This window comes from Oryzias melastigma, linkage group LG21, assembly GCF_002922805.2.
Source record: "Oryzias melastigma strain HK-1 linkage group LG21, ASM292280v2, whole genome shotgun sequence".
In the NCBI taxonomy this organism is placed as follows: domain Eukaryota; kingdom Metazoa; phylum Chordata; class Actinopteri; order Beloniformes; family Adrianichthyidae; genus Oryzias; species Oryzias melastigma.
In genome coordinates, this window is record NC_050532.1 from 22,735,405 (window position 1) to 22,757,247 (window position 21,843).

The 21,843-nt window shown below is 38.3% G+C and overlaps 1 protein-coding gene across 1 annotated transcript in view; it reads right to left on the reverse strand.

Annotated features, from left to right (window-relative positions):
* Positions 1–6,807: 6,807 nt before the first annotated feature.
* Positions 6,808–21,843, reverse strand: part of col4a1 (collagen, type IV, alpha 1) — a 54,044-nt gene continuing 39,008 nt past the window's right edge. The window contains exons 24-52 of the mRNA XM_024286964.2: positions 20,930–21,000; positions 20,645–20,836; positions 20,352–20,520; positions 19,898–19,990; positions 18,634–18,738; positions 18,455–18,552; positions 18,041–18,191; positions 17,796–17,909; positions 17,009–17,176; positions 16,597–16,686; positions 16,357–16,509; positions 16,183–16,281; positions 15,375–15,464; positions 14,927–15,066; positions 14,251–14,377; positions 14,075–14,155; positions 13,831–13,929; positions 12,556–12,606; positions 12,284–12,469; positions 12,018–12,151; positions 11,431–11,503; positions 10,920–10,991; positions 10,702–10,830; positions 10,504–10,602; positions 10,217–10,429; positions 9,959–10,136; positions 9,762–9,876; positions 9,358–9,530; positions 6,808–8,122 (exon numbers count right to left, since the gene is read on the reverse strand). Coding sequence (XP_024142732.1) covers positions 8,041–8,122; positions 9,358–9,530; positions 9,762–9,876; positions 9,959–10,136; positions 10,217–10,429; positions 10,504–10,602; positions 10,702–10,830; positions 10,920–10,991; positions 11,431–11,503; positions 12,018–12,151; positions 12,284–12,469; positions 12,556–12,606; positions 13,831–13,929; positions 14,075–14,155; positions 14,251–14,377; positions 14,927–15,066; positions 15,375–15,464; positions 16,183–16,281; positions 16,357–16,509; positions 16,597–16,686; positions 17,009–17,176; positions 17,796–17,909; positions 18,041–18,191; positions 18,455–18,552; positions 18,634–18,738; positions 19,898–19,990; positions 20,352–20,520; positions 20,645–20,836; positions 20,930–21,000 — 3,545 coding nt within the window. The 3' untranslated portion in view covers positions 6,808–8,040. The remainder of the gene's footprint in view (positions 8,123–9,357; positions 9,531–9,761; positions 9,877–9,958; positions 10,137–10,216; positions 10,430–10,503; positions 10,603–10,701; positions 10,831–10,919; positions 10,992–11,430; positions 11,504–12,017; positions 12,152–12,283; positions 12,470–12,555; positions 12,607–13,830; positions 13,930–14,074; positions 14,156–14,250; positions 14,378–14,926; positions 15,067–15,374; positions 15,465–16,182; positions 16,282–16,356; positions 16,510–16,596; positions 16,687–17,008; positions 17,177–17,795; positions 17,910–18,040; positions 18,192–18,454; positions 18,553–18,633; positions 18,739–19,897; positions 19,991–20,351; positions 20,521–20,644; positions 20,837–20,929; positions 21,001–21,843) is intronic.

Here is a 21,843-nt window from a genome sequence, read left to right on the forward strand (position 1 = left end):
CAGGAGAAATTCCTGTTTTAGGGTTTTTTATATTTTTAATTGTGTACTTGTGAATAAAATTGGAAGAAATTAAACATCAAATAGTAGAATATTGCCCTTTATTTGGGTTTGAAGCTGCAGATTGAGGCCAATAACTCTTAGGGACTGGATTTGGAACAATCCAAATGTAAGGAAAAAGGAGTTGCAGAAACTTTTTTTTTTTCTTTTTTTTTTTAAATGTATTTTTTTGCACAAACTTAATAAATAAATGCAAACATGACAAAGGCAACCAAACCCAAATGTGGCTAAACTCAATTTTGCCAAACTTTTAACTAAAACAGACAATTGAAACATGACAAGACAAAAAGAGCAGACATGAACAGTGAGCATTTGAAGACCGGGGATTTAAATAGACTGAAGCTTGATTAACAGAAAGAGAAACAGCTGTGGACAAACCTGGTGTGACCAAAAACAAGAGGGAACAGCACCTAATTAAATCAAAAACAGCAATTTTCCACCCCCTTTAAATACTTCTTAATTTTTTTTAAAAAAAGGAATATTTTGATTAAATCTCAGGACTACTTTTATACTGAATTTACAAATTTTTTTTAATGCTGCCCCGAACTGTAAAATGACTTAAACATTCAAATGAAGATTAACCTTTTAACACCAGAAATGTCAACAGTGACGCCTAAACAACAGTAGGTCAGCCGCAAACGAATATTTTAAAAGTAATGGGTCATGCATAAACTAGATGTAAAACACACATCATTAAAACTTGAAGTAATAAAATAAAGTAAAAATAAAGACAGTAAATGCAATACTGCGCATGTTTGTTAAAAACAAAGCAGACGCAACATTAGTAATGGCGCATTGTAGTTTTGAGATAAAAAAAAAACAAAAAAAAAAAACGGACTAATCGACTATTAAATGAGTCATCAACTATTTTATTAATGATTAATTTATTACTGATCGACTAATCCAGAGGTTTGCAACCTCAGAGACTCATTTTGCTCTTTTTATCCCTTTATTGTGGCTCTTTAACTTTAAAAATTGCTAATGATTGAAATAAATAATTGATTTAAGTTTTGCCATTTCTTTTTTTAATATGTCAAACCAGAGAAAATAGAAGGCAAAAAGTTAGATTTACTGTAATAGAAATTTTGTAGATATGTTCTTTAAATGTTTGATTTTATTGTAAATTTAGTCAAATATAAGTCTCCACAAGACTTATATTTTGGTAAATTACACTAAAATAGTTAAAGTTTGAGACAAATACAGTTTAAAACAATAAATAATTATTTAGAATTACGTGTTATATTCCTCACATCTTTTCATTTTGAGTTATTTTTTATATAATTGAGTATTACTTCAATGTTGTTTATATTTGACAGTAATCGGGGAAAATGATGAAGGTGCACCACAATCCTAATGATGAAAAACATCATGTTTGACTCTTCTGCATTTTATTTTGAAGTTATTCCCTGCAGCAGCAGAATCTTAATTGGTGTATTTTATTTTGAAATGAACTTATGTGTGCTCCAAAGTAAAAGAAATAAACCTATAGACACTACTGTAATTCATGTATTATGATATTTAAAATCTACATTTCATGAATAATTTGTAATGATCACAAAACCTAAATATTGTGTATTTTTCTGAACAATAACAGGACTTTCCAGCTTCTCGCTGGATTTCGGTCTGTATTGGCTCTTTGAGTGTGAAAGGTTGCAGACCCCTGGGGTCATTGTGGCACCACACAAACTCTGACTCTTCAGTCTCATCGTAAATCAGCTGATTCTGACGTGGAGAAAAGCAGCTTTTTGTAGCGGCTATATGCAACACATACTTACATAAAGTTAGTAAAGTGGTTTCCTCTACTTTTCAATCTACGAGAATTATGTCAGTTGCATAAACAGTTCAAGAGTTACAGTAGTCGAAAGAATTTCAACACAGGAGCTAAAACTCCGGTGTGAAAAGGTTGATTACTTTTTAAAAGTAGGTTAAGTGGCTCATGTAAGGCCATTCATGCCAGACAGTATTCTGCCTTCACCTCATGACAGCATAAACCTGTGACCCAATGAAGCAGGTGTCTGCACCGCTCCATGAACCTGGCAACTTTCAATGGAAAAAAAAGATAAAAGCAGTTCTTTTCACCAGATAAATTCAAAGTTGAATCATTTGATTATATGAGTAGTCCATGAATTTACAAATAAAGGAGAATAGAACACCCTTGTCCTCAGTTGGAGCACCTGCATATCCACCATCTTTAAAAAGATGGCGGACCTCAACCTAAACAGTCCACTTGAAGTCTATTTTAAGCCCCCAACCTGCATCCCTTCTTTATTTTAAACTTGCTGAGGAAGTCCAGCAGCTTTTACAGATTGGATAGTGATGGACAGAACCGTGTTAAACACAGTTTATCTCGGGTTAAACCATGTTTGGCACACTTTCAACGTAACGCGGCATTTTATTCCCGATTAGCCATTAATGCTGAAAGACCCTGAGTCTGCTGGTAATTTTACAAACTTCAACGTGGAAAATAAACTGGTGTGTGCAGCAGGATCTAAAACAGCTGAGAAAAGACTTAAAAAAAGCATGAAAATTGTTTTTTTATTACTTGGTCCAAACGTCTGTAAGAACTGTTTCAACACTGTAGGTAATCACGGTTTGGGTCCAACATTTTTGCAGATAACTCTACAATGAAGTATTGTTTTTACGTAATACAAAAGCAAAGTGGGCACAATGCAAAGCAGAAGCTTAGTCGTCTTTTGAAATAGCATCAGAGGAACTAAACTTGTGGGACTCTGTGATGTACAAAGAAACTAAAGGAAACCAGCTTAATGTGACGCAGGCTGCAGCTGATGCTGGCACGTCAATGCCAAGTTATTGTAAATATTTAAAAGCTACATTTACTAAAGGGATAGCTCAATGGCCACATAAAATATAAAGTGTATTTTCTAAAAGGTTAAGTAGGATTTAGTGGCTCTGCTGGGTTCTGGTCTGTCAGAAACTGGACCAAATGGCTCTTCTGGTGTTAAAGGTTGCAGACCCCTGGTAAAGGCCCTTTTCTGGTTTATGAAACTGTCATTTTGGCAAACTTGCTGGCTGTCGGAGGTTTTAAGTAAAGATAATTTTGCATCTGCCTAAGAACACAAATACACATCTAGTGTTTTAAAGACGTTACTACAAATTAGCGACACATTTGGGAATCCACATGGTAGATTCTTAGGACTTTTTAACTATTTGCATAAACATTAACATTTTTTTTTTTTGGTTGCCTTTTGATACTTTTCTTTTAAATAGGGGCTTGAATTTGGAATATGGAGGTTGGTGAATTGTCATCCATCCATCTGTTTTACTGAATTGGGATCACAGGGTTACTGGAGCCTATCTAGTGGGTGAGGGGGGGATACACCCTCAACACGTTGCCATTCTGTTGCAGGGCCACACACCTAGAACTTTGAAGCATGTTTTTAGACTGTGGGATGAGTGCCTGGAGGAAATGGGGAGAACATGCACACAGAAAGGTCCCAGTTGGGATTTGAACCAACTTATCTTGCTGTGAGGCTAACCACTACACCACTGTTCAGCCTTTATTCAATAAAGTAATCTGCACCTAAGTCTGTAACTGTTTTATTAATGTCTGTGTTTTCATATCTGGATTTTAGGGAATTTGTTTTTGAGTCTGAATTTGCCACGTGAGTGACCTTTGCCAGTATTTCATGCTAAATATCGTGCTAATCTGTATTTGACCGGGTTCAGGGCACTGGGGGTGAGTGAGAGGTGGAGGCCTCTGTCGGTGAACTGCTCAGAAGGAAGGTCATGGCCACACAAACCTCCTGACACATTCCCACACTGGAACGTAAACACACTCTAAAATATGACTTCTCAAGGACAGGGAGACGGCTAAAGCTGTCTTCTCCGATGGAATTACGTTCATAGTGCTTTGCACTTTTAGCAAAAGGGCATTTAAAATACGAATAGTCCTCTTAAACCTCCATCAATTAAACAAATCATACCTTTCTCAACCTCTATTTGTGTGATTGCTTAGTAAGCATTCACACTATAGTGATTCTCCTTTCCGTGTGTTCTTTGACATGTAAAAACTAAATCTTGCATTGAGCGATTTCAGCAATCTTGGTATTAAAACGTTCAGCTTGTTCAGGACATTCCTGCTTGTATTTTTAGTATTTATAAACTTTATAGTTTTTGAAATATTTATTGCCTTATAGGAAATAAATGAGGAAGTCTTCTAATCTCAAAATTGATTAGCAACAAGCCTTTAAATATATTCATGGGCTATGTTTTCATCTTTTATAGTAATTTTCAAAAACTTTAGTTTATCTTTAGCATCATGCTAACGCTTTTTTTACACTGAATTAGAGTTTAGCTTCTATTTTAGTAACAGGCTAATGTTTTTGACTAATTTAGTTTACTCAGGAATTTTAGGCTGTTTTTGAGTTTAGCTTTTATTTAGCCAATAAGCTAGCTATTTTTTAGCTAATTTGGCATCTACTGAAGTTTTTATGCTTATTTGGATTTTAACTCATATTTTAGCAACATGCTGCCATTTTTGGCTAATTAGGTATCTACTGAGGTTTTTATAAGCTTGTTTAGAGTTTAGCTTCTATTTTAGCAACAGGCTAACATTTTTGACAAAATAAGTTACTGAGGACTTTTAACGCTATATTGGAGTTTAGCTAGTTATTAAGCAACGAGCTACTTTATTTTTGGCTAATTTGGTATCTACTAAGTCTTTTTGGGCTAATTTGGAGATTAGCTCATATTTAAGCAACATAGTAAATATTTTTGCAAAATTGGCATGTAGTAGGGATTTTTAACCAATTTTACAACTTTCTTTTTTCAGAAATTTAGATCGACTTCAGTGCACTTTCACAAAATTTCCAGTCTTTTAGCAAATTTAACATTTAGTAAATAGCTGTTGCATTTTCAGCAAATCTATTCAGAAATTAAAGTCAATTTCGTCACTATTTTTCAGCAAAAGACTTTATCATCTCCAGCTTTCAGCAGCGTTGCAGCATTTTGACCTCATCATTTTCAACAGGACAAATCTGCAGCTCTTTGAAGGTGAGTGTGACTCCTAACTTTGGCTCTCAATTTAGCTGTGTTAACAAACAAGTGTAGGATTAAGTTACTTAAAGAGATTTAACCTTTGAGAGCAAGGCCAAGCACTGACCTTAACCACATGCGTGGCATTAATGTCGCCGTCTGCCTATTTGCATGTGAACTCCAGAGAAGCTTCATCTGTCGGCTTTGCCAAAACCATTTCCACACGCAGGTGCAGTGAACGCAGCAGAGGGTTTACTGTATCTCCCCTCTTTAGCAACTCAAGATGATCTTATCTAACGCATTGTTTCTGCAGAATCACCCGTCATTTTAAATAGATTTAACTCAATAATCCTTGATTGTCAGGTAATAAAATGAATGTCCTCTTTCAAGTTTGAAAATTAAGTTGAGTTGATCAAATTTTAAACGGATGTTTTATTTTGCTCATTAAATCCACAATTTAGTGACATTCTTCTTGGAAAAAGCTCCAAATCAGTCAAACAGAAAAGGTCGTTAAATGCAGGTTTCCTAGGATCACTAATATGAACTTCAAATGTGCACACGGCATGCGAATTTCTTTTAAAAAAACGGAACATTTTAATGTTCTAAAACCCAACTAAGGTTAAAAAAAGAGTGAAAATGTGCTTTAAGCTCAACACATGAAGCAAAATTGTTGCTCTGCAGTTTCACTTTGACGTTTCATTTTATTTAATATTGATACAGAATAAATAGAGGCCGTGTTTTTAGTCGCTCCTGTTGAGCTTTATCGTCGTCACTGGTGTGTTTCGAAACGTTGCGCTCATCATCTGACCTTTCGCTGTGGGTCCAGCCGGCCCGTGCGACTCCCACCTGAGTGACCGAACACTCCCCGGTCAGAGGTTAAGGGCTTATCAGACATGTTTATGAAGACAGGCGAGGGGTCAAGGGCTCTGCTTGCCTCTCTGGTGACAGCAGAGGAAATGAGGGATAGGATTCCGGTAATAAATGAAAGATGAGAGCAAACTTGAAAGGCAGGGTTATCTGGCCCTCTGAGGAACAAATCGATCCATTTGTGTTTTCGTGGGGTGAGAGGGTTCGTTGGCTGCAGTCCCAGCAGAAGTGCTGAGCATGTGGCTGCAAGTGTTGTTGCAGAGGCTGCACTTAAATAATCACTCCTGATATATTTCGGGTCAGTCTGTGCTGCTTGTTCTTGGCCAGAGACAAGTACATAAAAAAGCAGCAATGTCATCCAGAATTTGCATCTGAGAGAATAAATCAACTTCAGGTGAAACATGGAAGTGCTGCCCTCTTTTGGCAAACTTGAAGTACTACAATAAAAACCCCACAGCTTGAGAAAAAAAAATCACTATAGGGCAAAATTGTAAATAGTTATAGAGAGAAAATCACAAAGATAAATCAAATAACACCTTCATGATTTAAAGAGTGACTATGAGAAGAATCTGAGGTCAGATGAGACTAAAATTGAGCTTTTTGGTATCAACTCAACCTGTCATGTTTGGAAAAAAAAAAGAAGTCAAGAACACCATCCCCTGTCAAGCACGGAGGTGGAAAAGTTATGGTTTAGGGGTGTTTTTCTGCCTGACCTAATTTGTGTTTTGGATTTTGGCCCTTTTGCGATTGAGTTTGACACCCCTGGTGTAAGAAGTGCTGGCGGCTGCATATTTGGTTACAGGACTGAGTTTCTTAATGAGTTTTGGTCTGTTTTTAATTCCTTCATAATTCTAAAACAATACGACAAACTGGAGATTCACAACAAGCTGCAGTCAGTGTAGTTACACCTCCAACATTTTAATATCTCTAAAAAGGGACAATAACACAAAGTGTTTTGGGTTCAAGAAACTTTACAGAATCAACTTAAATGAAAAAAAAAAATCACTTGATTTTGACTATTTATACTCATAAAAATGATATCTGCACAAGTTCATTAAATGTTTGAACTCGGAGAGGCACTGAATGGTTCCTTCATGGCATATTTGTGTGTTTAAAGAAAGGAAATCATAAATGGGAACAGTAAACAGGCACAACTGAGAGTACAGGTTAGTAATAGCGTATATACATGTGCATTTCTATGGAAGCATAAATGACAAATGAGGCGCTGCCATCATGCAAACTTCTACGTAAAGGTGAAGAAAAGATGACTCCTCTGTTTTCAGTTTCTTCACATTCATTTGTTTCTGTTAAAGCAACAACAGGGGTGTGCAGTAATATATATATATATATAATATATGCAGACTTTACAAACCTATGATTTCCATTTAAGTCCATTCACATATGTACACACACGCACGCACACACACACACCTGTCAAATCTGCTTCAGTGCTGTTAATATGGCTGTCAAACAATGAATTTTTGGATACATGGAATATCAAATAAAGTCAAGTCCAACATATTCTTATAAATAAAAAAATGGGCTTACAGACACACAAAGTAATACAGTAATAACCTGAGGAGGGTAAGTGTAACTATGTTATGGAGGAATGCATCGTATTTACATCAGAGTGATTGGTGTAAATCTGGATTTTTGCTTTGACCCAAGCAGTGGCAAGTCCCAGTCTTTGCATTAGTAGATTTAAACATATCATATGGTGAGAAAATCTATAGCAACGTGTGGTTATATGGTGGAATTGTGTGGCATTTGTGGATTAAAAGAAGAACAGACAAAAAAGTAAAAATAGCACCTGACTTACACAAACAGCCCTTTCAAAATGGACCCGAGTTTACCAGTTTTGGGGCGTGAAATCAGTGCAGTGGTAAACTGGGAGGCACTCTTTGGAAACATGCTTTCTGCATGGGGCAAAAGGCCGCTTGGTCTCTGCGTCACGTAAAGTGTAATCTCTGGCTGTTGTGTGTCCCACGCCTCCCGTCCGTCTCCTCTTAAACATGCAGGGAAGTAGCACCATCCTTTGAAGGCAGGAAGTAAAGCCAGAACACCGGTGCATGTAGCGTTGCTGGAAAGGCTTTTTTTTTTTTTTTTAGAAGTGGGAGGGGCTTAAGTTCTCTTCATGCACACCTGACATCGGCTTATGTGTGTTCGGAGTTCGCCTGCCTTAAGAGTTGTCGGAGTGGGTTTCCTAGACAGAGAAGGGAGAAAAGGGATGTTAGAAGGTTCTACTCATTTGCAAAACAAAACAAATTAAATTAGGTTTAAAAAAGAGCAACCAAGCAAGTTAGTTGATCAATGGAAAATTCAGGGTTTCTTACTAGGTGTGTGCATTGGCAAGAGTCTGGCGATAAGATGCATATCACGATACATATCTTACGACACGATACATATCGCAGTGCATATCTTACGATACATATCGCGATAAATATCGAAGAATACATATTGCGATATATATGATACATATCTTACAATACATGTCGCGATACATATCACAATAAATATCTTACATTACGATACAAATCATGATGCATATCTTACAATAAGATACATATCTCAATACCTTACTTGCGATACATATCGCAGTACATATCTTACGATACAATACACATCAGGATATATATCTTATGGTATGACACATACTGCAATTCATATCTTATGACACAATACATATTGCAAAACATATGTTACGATACGATACATATTGCAATACATTTCATGATACACGATAAAATACATATTGTGATACATATCTTACAATGCCATGCTTACTGTGATACTTATCTTATGATACATATCCCAATACATATCTTGGGCTATGATACATATTGCGGAACATAACATATAACGATACCTATCTTGCGATAATATCGCAATACGTATCTTACTATACGATACGTATCTAAATGCATACCTTATGTTACGAAACACATCTTATGATATGATACATATCGTGACACATAGCTTACAATACCATGCATATTGTGATACTTATCTTATGATAAATATCCCGATACATATCTTGCGATATGATACATATTGCAATACATATCTTAAGATACAATACATATCGTGATGGATTTCTTACGATACATGTTGTGATACATATTTTAACATACAATGTATATCCCAATACATTTCTTGCGATATGAAACTAAGTGCAGATGTCATCAGAGGTCCTGCAGTGCATTTTAGGAGGTGAAAATTCTCCATGATGTTTTCCGAGTTGACACATCTTAATTTTAGCAAAAAAATTCACACAGCGTCAACCAATCAGGAAACCAGCCTTACACCATGATGCATTGATGATGTAATCAGCTACTTTATCCAGTAGCTCCTCCCACATGTGGAGGAAGGAGTAGCTTTATTGTGTTTAGTGTGAATTCAGCATTAGGTTTGTGTGCTACTGTGTGTTGTTGGTCTTACTTAAACATATTGCTGTCCTCAATGGTGGCTAGCCAGAAGCTGTAAGAGTTGGCATAGTAGTTGCAGGTTCCCCGCCCGTGGCACTCTATGAACGGCGCACTGCGGAACTCCTCCAGACAGGAACCGGGAGAGGCCAAAGCCTGGCCTGAACCCTCTGCACCAGCACTTGTGTGCTGTACAATGACACAAAATCACACTTTTTCAGATCTCACAAAGATTTAGATCAACAAATGTCCCCTAAGAAGGAAAACTGCCTAAAAGATATATAACATTTCAAAAAATAATGAAGTGTGAAGTCTAAAATTCTGGATTTCATTATGAAAGCTGAATAAAATGTGTTTTGTGATGCAAATTTAGTCAGAAACATAACAGCAAGCAGCTAAGGGTAAACCAGCACGACTGACCATAACAAAGGAGTATCCAATCCACAGAGAGTCCCAGCCTTCAGGGCAGTCCGGGATCATGATGGTCTGGCTGTGAACGGCTATCACCATGGCTGGAGCTTCACACACAGCACACCTGGGCACAGAAGAGCGCAGCACAGAATGACTCGGAGGAACCGCACAGACATGAAACTCACACAGCAGAATGGCTGCCAAACCTGCTGATGAAGGGTTTGATGCTGTCCCCTGTAATAGGTGCCATGCTCATGGGCATGGGCTCCGGTGAGGTGAGCCAGTAGGAGTAATCGTTGCGAGAGGCAAAGTTGCAAACGTTGTTGATGTTGCAGAACAGGAAGGGCATGGGGCTGAACTTCCTGAGGCAGCTGCCTGCTGTTCCTGTAACACAGAAAAAGGATTTTTTTTAGCGTTCATTTCTATTGTCTTCCTGTTTTTATTTTCCATGTGGTGATTCTCACCTAAATCTTGTCCGTGGGAGCGTTCGTTGCCTTGCACGTAAAGCAAAGAGTAGCCGTCATAGATGAGTCTGGTCCCCCCTGGACAGAATGGGACGTCCACCGTTTGGCTGTGCCGCGTTACCAGGAAGCCGTGGTCCATGGATGAGGGGCCAGGGGGACCCACCTGGCCTGGAACTCCATCTGGTCCTGGGGGGCCTGGGTACCCTCTGGGACCTAAATATGTCAAACATCAGTAAATTCAGAAAGAAAGAGCAATAAAGCATGTTTTACGTGTTCAAATGTTTTACCTTGAGGTCCCGGCAGACCGGGCTCTCCTTTAGCTCCCGGCTGACCATCATAACCGGGAAAACCACTGTCACCTTTAGGCCCTGGAAAACCTGTCGACCCTAAAGAAACAAAATAAGAGTTGTTAAAAGGAACAAATATGTCAGGTGACTAGGAGAGAAGAGTTTCAGGAAGAAAGTAGGACATGTGACAAATCTTACCTTGCTGTCCCTTCAGTCCAGGGAACCCTGCCGGCCCCTGAGGGCCCTGAGGGCCTGGAATTCCTGGACCCCCAACATCTCCTTTAATGCGGATTTCAGGACCGGGAGGACCAGGGGGGCCATCAACACCTGATGCACACACATTTTTTTTTTTTTATCAATATTATTAATGATAACCCTTGGTGTTGACACAATAAAGACGTTTGTTTTTTCTGTACCTTTTTCTCCTGGGAATCCTCTGTCTCCCAGTTCTCCTTTGAACCCAATGTCTCCTAGTTCACCCTTTGTACCTGTAATTTATATGAATTTGTTTTGGTTAATAATATATACATAAATTATTTTAAAAAAATAAATCGTTTTCAGCTCATAATATTACTATTATTTTTATATAGATCTATGAAAAACCCAACCAAACTTTTACTTTCATTTAACCTTCATCAAATCAATTTAAGAGATAATAAATACAGTGTGAGAGGATCAAATATGTTTTATTGCTTTCTGTGTTTATTTTTTGCAATTCTGTGAAAATAAAGTTTGAATAAAAAAAATTTGGATTGGAAAAAAAAGGGGGCTTGGCCTTGATATGTTGTTAATCTGCACTGAACCCCTTAATTGAACTTTGAATATTGTCATTCATCGCTATTCTTTCCTGTTATGCTATATATTTCTATTTTATCAATTTAAAATACAATAAAAAGTGGGCAGCTGTGTGTAATAGTCATGAATCACCTGGAAAGCCAGGAACACCCTGGAGTCCTCTTTCTCCCTTCTGGCCATCAATACCAGGAAGACCAGTTTGACCCTGAAAGCATCACACAAACCCCAAAAACCCGAATTATTACAGCAACTTAGTAGCTCGTTTTGACATACCGTATTTTCAGCACTACAAGTCAAACTATTTTTTAAAAATTGGCCACGCGGCTAATAATCTGGTGCGCCTTTTGTGTGTACTAAGTTTCAAAATCTGTAAAAGGTTCTTGGAATGACTAGAATGACTGTCGGACTCTTTCCTGCTGACAGAGGAGCGGCGAGCGCTTGGATGATCCCGCTGTGCCCGTTTTGAGGGACACAGGTGGGTAACAGACAGTAGTTCTAGCAAGTCTTGGGAAACGATGTGGATGGTGGTAAAGTTTACCACAACTCAAGTTACTGCAGAAACTCTCCTTAGTGCAACAAACACATAAAGACCGACCAGCATTTCAGAGCGCAAACTTCACCCGGCCTGCGCCATTATGAGCGCACACAGTCCTGAAAACACACGGATGATTTGTCTGAAAAGTGAGTAAAAACATAAAAACATCTCCTGATTTACATACAGGAAGTCCAGGAACTCCAGGATCTCCCTTCTGTCCCGTTTCTCCCTGGAAACCAGGAAGACCTTGATTGCCTTTCTCGCCCTTTGCACCATCTCTGCCTGGAAAGCCAGATTCTCCCACCACTCCCATGGGTCCTGTTTTTGGTAAATAACATTTTAATTACAACTTCACTGAGGATTTCTTTGACAGAAGCTACACGCTGCACCACATCTTGGAGGAAAGTTCCAACAGCTTGTGAGAAACAATGATATGTGTTAATTTAGTACCTGGTGCTCCCTGCTGTCCTGTTTCTCCCCTGTCTCCTTTAGGTCCTTCCAGTGAGATCCCAGGAAGACCCCGCTCCCCTGTCTCTCCCTGTGGTCCCTGTGGGCCTGGAAAGCCCTTGTCTCCTTTGATTCCAGGGACACCTGGATGACCTGGAGCCCCAGGAAGACCAGAGCTGCCTTTGTCACCTGAGGAGAAAACAGGAAACCTGTTAATCTCCATTGCAGACTGAATGCTATTGGATTATACTATTTGATGATGGATAGATGCCGACCTTTGGCACCAAGATCTCCAGGTGGTCCGGGAACACCTCGGCCAGGCAAACCTACGAACAAGGATTATTACATGTCTAGAACTTTTATTTTATTGACAAAAAGGTTTAACGATACCAAGGAGCTGTTCCTTTATGAAATATTGAGATTGGATGTAAATCAACTCTCTCTAGAGTTAACCCTTTAACACTGGAGCTCCAGTGTGATTTACTGTAATTGTGTGATTGCTTAGTAAGCATTCACACTACAGTGATTCGCCTGCTCCTTTCCGTTTGTTTTTCGGGATGTAAAAACTCAGTCACAATCTCAGCGGTTTCTGCAATCTTGGTATCAAAACATTCAGTTTGTTCAAGACATTTATAAACTTAGAAACGTTATAGTTTTTGAAAAATTAATCAAGATATACCCCATAGGAAATGAATGGGGCATTTCACAATCTTAAGAAGATTAGCAACAAGCCTTTAAATATTTTCATGGGCAATGTTTTCATCTTTTATAGTAATTTTCAAAAAAAATGTGGAGTTTAGCTAATATTTTAGCAACATGCTAACATTTTTGGCAAATTTTGCAAAATTGGCATATATAAGAAATTTTACTACACTTTTTTTTAAAAGACTTTGGTCAACTTCTGTGCTCTTTCATAGTTCTTTAATGAAATTTCCAGTCTTTTAGCAAATTCAACATTTAGCAAACATTTTTTGCATTTTTAAAAAATCAGTTTAGCAATTAAAGTAAACTGTGTCACCATTTTCAGCAAAAAGCTTTAGCATCTTCAGTGACTACTTTCAGCAAAAAGCATTCACACAAGCATTATTGTAGGTAATGCAACTTTTCTAGTTTTTTAATTGCCAACACAATAAATGTAAATCCAGACGCTTTTTTCCTTCAGAATCTGAATTCCGTTGTTCGTGTTAACGGTTAAAAAGTTGCAGTATGTTAAACAGTTTTTACAGTGTTTAAGTGTCACTAAAGATGGCTCAGGTGTTAAAGGGTAAAAAATATCTAATTTTTAGGTCCAATTTCAGAAAAATATCAAAAAAGGTCCAATTATAGATCGAATAATGCCTAAAAAGACTCATTTATTATATTTGGTTACAACTCTTAACCAGGAAAAAAAACATTTTCTAAATTTTAAGCAACATATATGCATATTTTTGTCAGTATTTCTTCTCCGTTGACATACTTCTGTGTCGTTTTTTTCTGCCGTGATAGTGCTTGTTGTACAAACTATTGCCTGCATGCTGCTACAACAGAACTTCCCAGTGTATCTTGTTTACCTGGGTCTCCTCTCTCCCCCGTGGATCCAGGAATTCCGTCCTCTCCAGGCTCACCTTTGTCTCCTCGGGGACCTGAGGGCCCCTGCAGGCCACCTTCGCCTGAAGGAAAACAAGTTTGCTCGCCACTTATGTATACATAAACATAGTCCTTCTTGTTTTGGATCTATAAAAACTAGTAAATATTGTTGGAGGGTTATTGTACTGGGGGAATATTTTTTACTACTTAAAAGGTTAAGTTACTTACCGGGTCGTCCGTCACGACCTGGATCTCCGACAGACCCAGGAAGTCCAGGATCACCTTTGTCTCCTGGTCTGCCTGCCTGACCTGAGTAACAAGCACATTTTTAAAGAAATGAGCTTTTGTATTTTTCAAGGTTTTAGTTGTTTATTTGGAAGGAGACAAAACAGACAAACTCCGACCTTGGTACCCAACGCTTCCTTTGTCTCCCTTGGGTCCTTGAACTCCAGGAGAACCAGGCATTCCTGAATAACCCTTTTCACCTTTATCTCCAGGTAGCCCCGGGACTCCTGGGTCACCAGTTTGACCCTGTATGAATGAAAATTAAAAAATATAAGAACAGGGCAAAACCAGTCTGGATCTACCTTACAGCATGGATAACCAATATGTAATTACTCCACAATATTCATAATTAGGACTTTGTTACATTTGAGGCTTCATTTTCAGCAAAGTGGTTTTGTTTAAAGTACCTTTTCCCATTTTTTGATTGAATTTATTTTAAAAACACACACTGTAAAAAAGGCTTCTTTGGGTAGTGATTTATGAAAATTTAAATTTGAAGGTATATGTGTGATGGTCACAGTAGTATTGGCTCTCAAAGGAAATTATTTAATTACTGTCTAACAAATTAAACCTATAGATAAAAGAGACTTAATTTGCACTTTGTTGCCTAAAAACAGCAAAAAATAATAATCTGCTTTGTTTAAAAAAATCTTTATTTAAACTTGGTTCTAATTGTGAAGATGTTCTCATTTCGAAGTTATTATCCTTGCATGAGTACAAGAAAAATCAACCTTAGCTCCGTGTTTCTGTGGCATGGATAACAGCTTGTAACATTTTCATAAACTGGATCACTACCTTTTGTCCCGGGACACCTGGTACCCCAATGCCTGGCTCACCGGGTGACCCCGTGTCTCCCTTCTCGCCATCTAGACCTTTAAATCCAGGATGTCCCGGTCTGCCAAAATCTCCTTTGGTACCCTTTGGACCAACTGGACCTGGAGAGGCAAATACGCACAGGGATAGAAGCTGTTACAGTAACAGGATTGCTATAGTTAGGGTAAACAAAGTTTATTTGATTTTTTATAACTGAATTATCAATTCAACACATTAGTTTATTTGTACTTTTCAAAGACTAAAAATGAGTTGTTGAGATTTGGGAACATCCATTAAAAAAGTTCAGATAAATGAAGTTTTGGATTAGGACAAATACAATAATTAACGTAGTTTAGCGCTCTCAACATTTGTCAAAATGACTCAAACTTGTTTTCCAAATTCCTTTGACGTCTTCTTTGTTTCTATTTACCTGGAATTCCCATTTCTCCCACGGAGCCTTTCTGTCCGGGAGGTCCCATGCTTCCGGGCTCTCCAGGCAAACCTAGTTCTCCTTTCTCGCCTGATATCAGTGGCAGTAAAGCAGAAGTTTAGTTTTTAAAATTGAAAATACATAGAAAAATGCAATCAAACTCAAATTTAAGCTCTAAATTTAACTACATATCTATTTTTCTTAAAATAGTTTTTAGAGCAAAATGTAGACAAATGAACAAAATCATAATAAAAAACATAAAATAAAACAAAACATGGAAAAGTGGCAAACTAAATGAAAGAAAAAGGGAATAAAGCTCAGGTCTCCTTTGAAAAAGAGATTTTTAATCTCAACAGGAATTATCTGATTAAATAATGTTAAATAAATAAAATAAAAGGGAATAAAATGCTGGTTTGCCAAAAAAAAAAAAAAACATTTAAAGCAGCAAACTCTCAGATGTCGCAAAATGTCTCTTCAACCCCAAAAAACATTGAAATTTTTCCAAAACAGTACAAATAGGTAACTTTTTGGTAATAAATTAAAGCAGGGTTACTGTAGCCATTACATTTTGTGTTTATTGAATGACTGTGTAGGTAGATCTGTGTTTAATGTAAGCTTATGGGAAATAAAAATACCTTTTTAATGTTTTGAACTTAAGCTGATTAAACTTAAGCGTTATATTGACTATGTTTGTTACCAAACTGGTTCACCAACTTTTATAAATTATGTAAACTACAGGAAACCTGGACTTTTAAATCATTAATGTCTTTTTTGGGGTTCTAGAGATTTGTAAGTTTGTGTTAGTGACCTGGTTGTCCTGGTGATCCAGGTTCTCCATCTTTTCCAGGCATTCCAGGATCTCCTTGAACCCCTTGGTAGCCTCTTTCTCCTGATACACCTGGGTTTCCTGATGGCGAAAAAATAATAACAATAAATATTGATACATGTATACTACACATATATCAGTATACTAGATCCATACCTCTATCTCCAATGTCTCCTTTGTCCCCCTTCATGTGCTCCATGTCTACGTCATTCATTTTTCCAGGGGGGCCTTGAAGACCTGGCTCTCCTCTTTCTCCCTTAGGTCCAGGTTCTCCACTTTCTCCACTTGGACCACTAATACCAGGATCACCTTATGGTAATAATAGCACAGAAATGTTTGGAGCTTTGTTAGGGTAAAGTTGTACTTTACAGGCAGAATGAGTTTGAAATGTCTCACCTCTCAAACCAGGAGATCCAGGTAAACCTGGATTTCCAGGAAATCCTGGTAATCCTGGCGTTCCCATGTTGCCCATTTCACCTTTACGACCTGCGACACATAAAAAGATGAGACTAAGATATATTGTGAAAGTTTGAAATAAGTCTAAAGGCGATTGGGAAAGAAATGCAGGCGTAGTCTGATCACTGCTGAGTTTACTCTTGATTTTATTTTTGGGAAATCATGGTGAGAGCTCATGTCTTGTGGAGATTCTCAGCACTTTGACCTTCTGCAACCAGTGAGTACTTCCAGTTTGGAATACGAGGGAGGGGATATTCTGTCCAGTCAATTGTTTTTACACAATTTTTAATTAATACAAGATTAATGTAAATCTGACAGATATTACCTCAGAATTGTGGGTCGATCGTCTCACCTTGGGTTCCTATTTGTCCGTCTCTGCCTGCTAAGCCTGGTGGGCCCGGCAGTCCTTTACCCCCCTGGTTGCCTGGGAACCCCGGGACTCCTTTCTCTCCTTGAGGGCCGGGCATGTCGAGACCAGGAGGACCCGGAAAGCCCTTTTCTCCTTTTATGCCTGCCCTGCCTGTTTAAAATAATCAGTAAAATGGACTTTTAAGAAAAATAAAAAATGGTTTACTAAACAAGTTAATAAATATCATTACTTTAAGATTACTCTCTACTTCTTTGAAAATATATATTACAATTTTTTTGTTTTCATGATGTCAGAAACAGGCAGACGGCTGGATCCAAGTGCAGCAGGTTTATTTAGCACAGACAGGACGACAGGCATAAAGCAGAGTTTAAAGTCCACAAAGCTAAATCAGGGTCAGGCAGGGGTAAAGCATGAGGATGAGGGTATCAGAGAATAACCAAAGTGTTCAGGGTCCAGGTGAGGGTCAGGGCAGGCAGCAGACATAGCAGGGTCAGATGAAACAGAAGATCACGCTCAGTGATGCAAGCAGAGTGACACAAACAAGACTTCACACTGAGTAGAGCTCAGTGCTCAGACTAAATACTGCTGGGAGCGATTGCTGATGGGAACCAGCTGTGGGGCTCCTGGGAGTGACAGTAGGGGCTGATGGGAAATGAAGTGTGGAGAACCAGGAAGTGCTAGAATTCTGGAGGCAGTTCCTGCTGAAGAGGGGCCAGAGGGGGAGAAAGGGGACTGATTCATGACACATGAGCTTATTTTTGTTACTGACCGTGTGGTCCAGGCTCTCCATGTGGTCCTTGTGGTCCAGGAGGTCCAGGTGAGCCTTTTCCAGGAGCACCCGGTGGACCAGCCTGTCCAGGAAGTCCAGGGGCCCCAATGTCGCCTATTTGGGAAAAATAAGAGACACTTTCTATCCAATTCTTCTGTTTTTTTCCTTTTTTTTAAACAATTAGACCATGGATGAATTAACCGCAGCTTTACAGCATTGACCGTAAAATACATTTCATGAAATACCTTTGAAGCCCTGAGGTCCCGGTGGTCCCGTCTGTCCTTCTCGTCCAGGAATACCAGGCAAACCAAGGTTTCCTTTCTGTCCCGGAAATCCAGTAACTCCTGGGGGGCCTTGAAAACCTTTAGGACCCGGAAGACCTCGGCCAGGTTCACCCTGCACAGGGTAGAGATGGGAAGCAAAAGTGTCTTTTTAAAAATAAAATGTATTTTCTCCCTATAAAAAAAATAATCACAATACAGATTGAAATATGACTCAAATCTTTGCATATTCACTTGACATCAAGCGTTGCTCTTATATAGATAAAATATTTGTCAATGTTTGTCGTGGCATTTGGAGATATGCAAAATGTGGAAAGCAACACATGCGTAGAAGAGGATGGCCTATTGATTTTCCAAAAACCTTCAAAACAAACATACTTTTTGCCCAGGGGACCCAACTTTTCCAGTCAAGCCATCTTTTCCTGGTCTTCCTGGCTCTCCAGGTAGTCCTGGGGCTCCAGGACTTCCACTGAACCCTTCAAACAGAACATTTGTATTTGTTATTTCTATAAAATGGAATGAATTCCATCAAAATGTTCAGCAGGAAGTCACGTTACCTTTGGGACCAGACAGGCCTGGAAATCCAATTCCTGGTGGTCCTTGTTCCCCTTTGTCTCCGGGAAAACCGGGAAGCCCCGGGTCTCCTTGTATTCCTCTTTCACCTGCAGTCAAAGAGACCTTCAATAGTGAAACACACCACCTTTTCCTGAGGTTACCTGTTCTGGATTATATGCTGCTCTTGTGCTCATCTCATTTAAACCTCCTGACATCCTCAGTGTTTTTGGGTTGTCCAGGCCCGTGGAGGGTCGTAGAGAGGAGCATCTTTACGGTAGGGAAGGTGTTTCTCGCAGTTCCCTAGTGGCTCCTATGGCCACCTTAAGGGGTGTCATTTTTGGACTCCAGTGATTACTGTCTTTACATATGTATTAAATTGTGAAATGCTAAAAATAACCTTTTGTTTTCTCTGCAGAAAAGTAAATTTACATTTTTTTTTCTTCCTCTCATTTTGCAGCAAAAATATTTAACTTTAGCCTCTGTGTTGTTTTTTTCCTACATAAATCATCTTTATTTACCTTTTTACCTCAGCATTAAGTTATTTTAGGTCTGTCTTTCAGCTACTCTAAACTGTGTCAAAGCCTGTGTCGAGTCGGGGTGGGATTATATAAGTCTGCTTCCTTCCACTCCCTTTCAAGCGATCTACTCATTAAGTGATATGTTATATGTTATATATATGTAAACCATTTCATTCATTTATTCATTCATTCAAGATTACTGATGATGATTTTGTTCATCTTTCCTTTCAATCTTGCTGGAAATCTTTAGTTTCAAATTTCCCAACCTGCTTTCCCTGATTTTGGCAGACTCTAAAGGGGGCTGGACCGTCGGACTGTAAGGACCTAAAATCTTCTAGATTCTTTCCTCTACTCCTGGTTCAATAGCAATACCAATGTATATCTCTATACACCTACACTTAACTGTCCAATAATTATCAATATGCTATATATTACTCATTATTCTTTTGTAATTGTATTTTACTGCTTAGTTCTTTTTATAATTTATAGTGTATCCCACCGTTTTAGCTCTTTATAAGGCATATTTTATTTGATCTTTTCTAACTTATTCTGACTGTACCTGTGCTGTTGCATATTGCAACACCGACTTATTGTGGGACTAATAAAGGTTTCTTAATCTTCATTATTAATTGGGTTCCTCTCACACACAAGCTTGGCTAACTTCCATTCTCTTCCACTTCTCAGTTTTTCTCCACCTGCTGCCTACTGTCAATAAAGCAGCAAAAGTTTAAAGGACTGAATTTCTTACCTTGAACTCCAGGTAAGCCATTTTCTCCCCGTGGTCCAGGTGCTCCCTGAGGTCCAGGAATGCTCACACCTTTACCTGGCTCACCTTTCAGACCTGGTGAAGAAAAAAAAAAGATCAATATTGGAATAAAATAATCTGTAATCTGTTTAGTAAAGGACCAGATATTACTGTTAAATTCCTCAATTTACTTCATTTAGATTCAATTCGATGCCCGATTTCAATAAACACATTTGTCTCGAAATGATTTTTTTTTAATTGAAAAACAGTATTTAAATAACAAGCGATTTTAATTCAGCCCAACAAAAACGTTATTAATAAAATTAGAACTTTTATTTGAAAAAAAAAAAAAAAAACGTAAAAATAATTTATACTTAGATTTTGTGACCCAGTTTTGGATCTTTTAAGGGAAATTTGGATTTATTGGATGGGTTTTTAAACCAAGCCGTGTTCCCACCTGGAAGTCCAGGAGCTCCAGGCGTTCCTGGTCTTCCCTGACTGCCTTTCTCTCCACGCTCTCCCGCTTGACCAAAGCCTGGTAAACCCGGAGGACCTCTTTCTCCTCTGGGTCCAGAGGGACCCGGGTCCCCATCTCGTCCCCGTTCACCCTTGATGCCTTCTTTAGCCTGAATGAAGAAACAGAATGTTAAATGAAAAGTGTGATAACAAAGACGACTCTTCTGATTCACATTAAATAAACTAAAGAGGTGAATTCGTCTCTGATGCCTTTCCTCTATAATGTGCACTTACGGGTTCTCCTTTAAAGCCGGGCTGACCGGGAAGACCGTCTCTGCCCGGCAGTCCATCCAGACCCGGCTGACCCTGAATACCAGGAATACCAGGAAGACCTTTCTCCCCTTTGAGACCAGGAGCTATGAAGACATCTCCTGGTGCTCCCACAGCCCCCGGGGCTCCCATTAATCCCGGATTTCCTTGTGAACCCTGCAGACATTTGAGTGTATCGCTCATTAATAAACCAACGATGAAACTTAACTCAATCCTGTAAGAGAGAGGAGAGTTTTTATTTGTACTTACAGGTCGTCCAGGATCTCCAGGAAGTCCAGCTTGACCTTTGTCTCCTTTGCTGCCAACTGGACCAGGAGGTCCTGGAAAACAGAAGTGGATTAAGTTAACTGAGTCAGAGTTGACGTAAAATGATTGAATTACAATGATTTTTCTTTTTGTTCTACCTTTTTTATGGATGAAGATATATTTTCGTAACTTGGCATGAGTTTTTAGAATTTCTGAGACCCTCTTTGATCTTCTTTGCTTTATTCTTAAAGTGTTCCCACTGGTCTTCAAATTATGATTATCAGGGCGGAGTATTGATAATGATTTCCAGAAACGATTCAATTCGATTCACAAGAGCCTGAATTGATTCTGAATTTTTAGATTCTTTTAATCCTCTCAATTCAATTTGATTTAATTCCATTTTGAGTTTACACATTTAGACACATTTGTTTAGAAATACGTTAATAATCTACTATAGGTTTTGAATATATTTATATTATTCTGTTACAGTTCAAATACTGTAAAATATATTAGTGAAATTATAAGATTGTTAATATCATAAAATGTTACATGGATTCTCTAAAGGAGAAGTTCTAACAAAAATGTTCAGATCATTAATATTATAAACATTGTTCTGCTTCTCCTGGTGGACGTTTCACTTTCGCCACTAGGTGGCGATCGAGCTACAACATTCAGGAACAATAAGCAAAGAATGAGTATAAAACTGCGGTTTAGACCGGAAATGGTTAATATTTCATTAAAAGAGTTTGGGAAATTCATGCCTGTGAGTTTATAAATATGTTAGTTTAGTCAGCAATGTTTGTTTAGGTCAACTGAGTGTTAGCATTAGCCGTAATATGGGAAATTCCATTAAACATTAGCATCAAGCTAGTGGACTTTAGCTTTATGTGCTAAATTAATCCATATTTTTATGAATC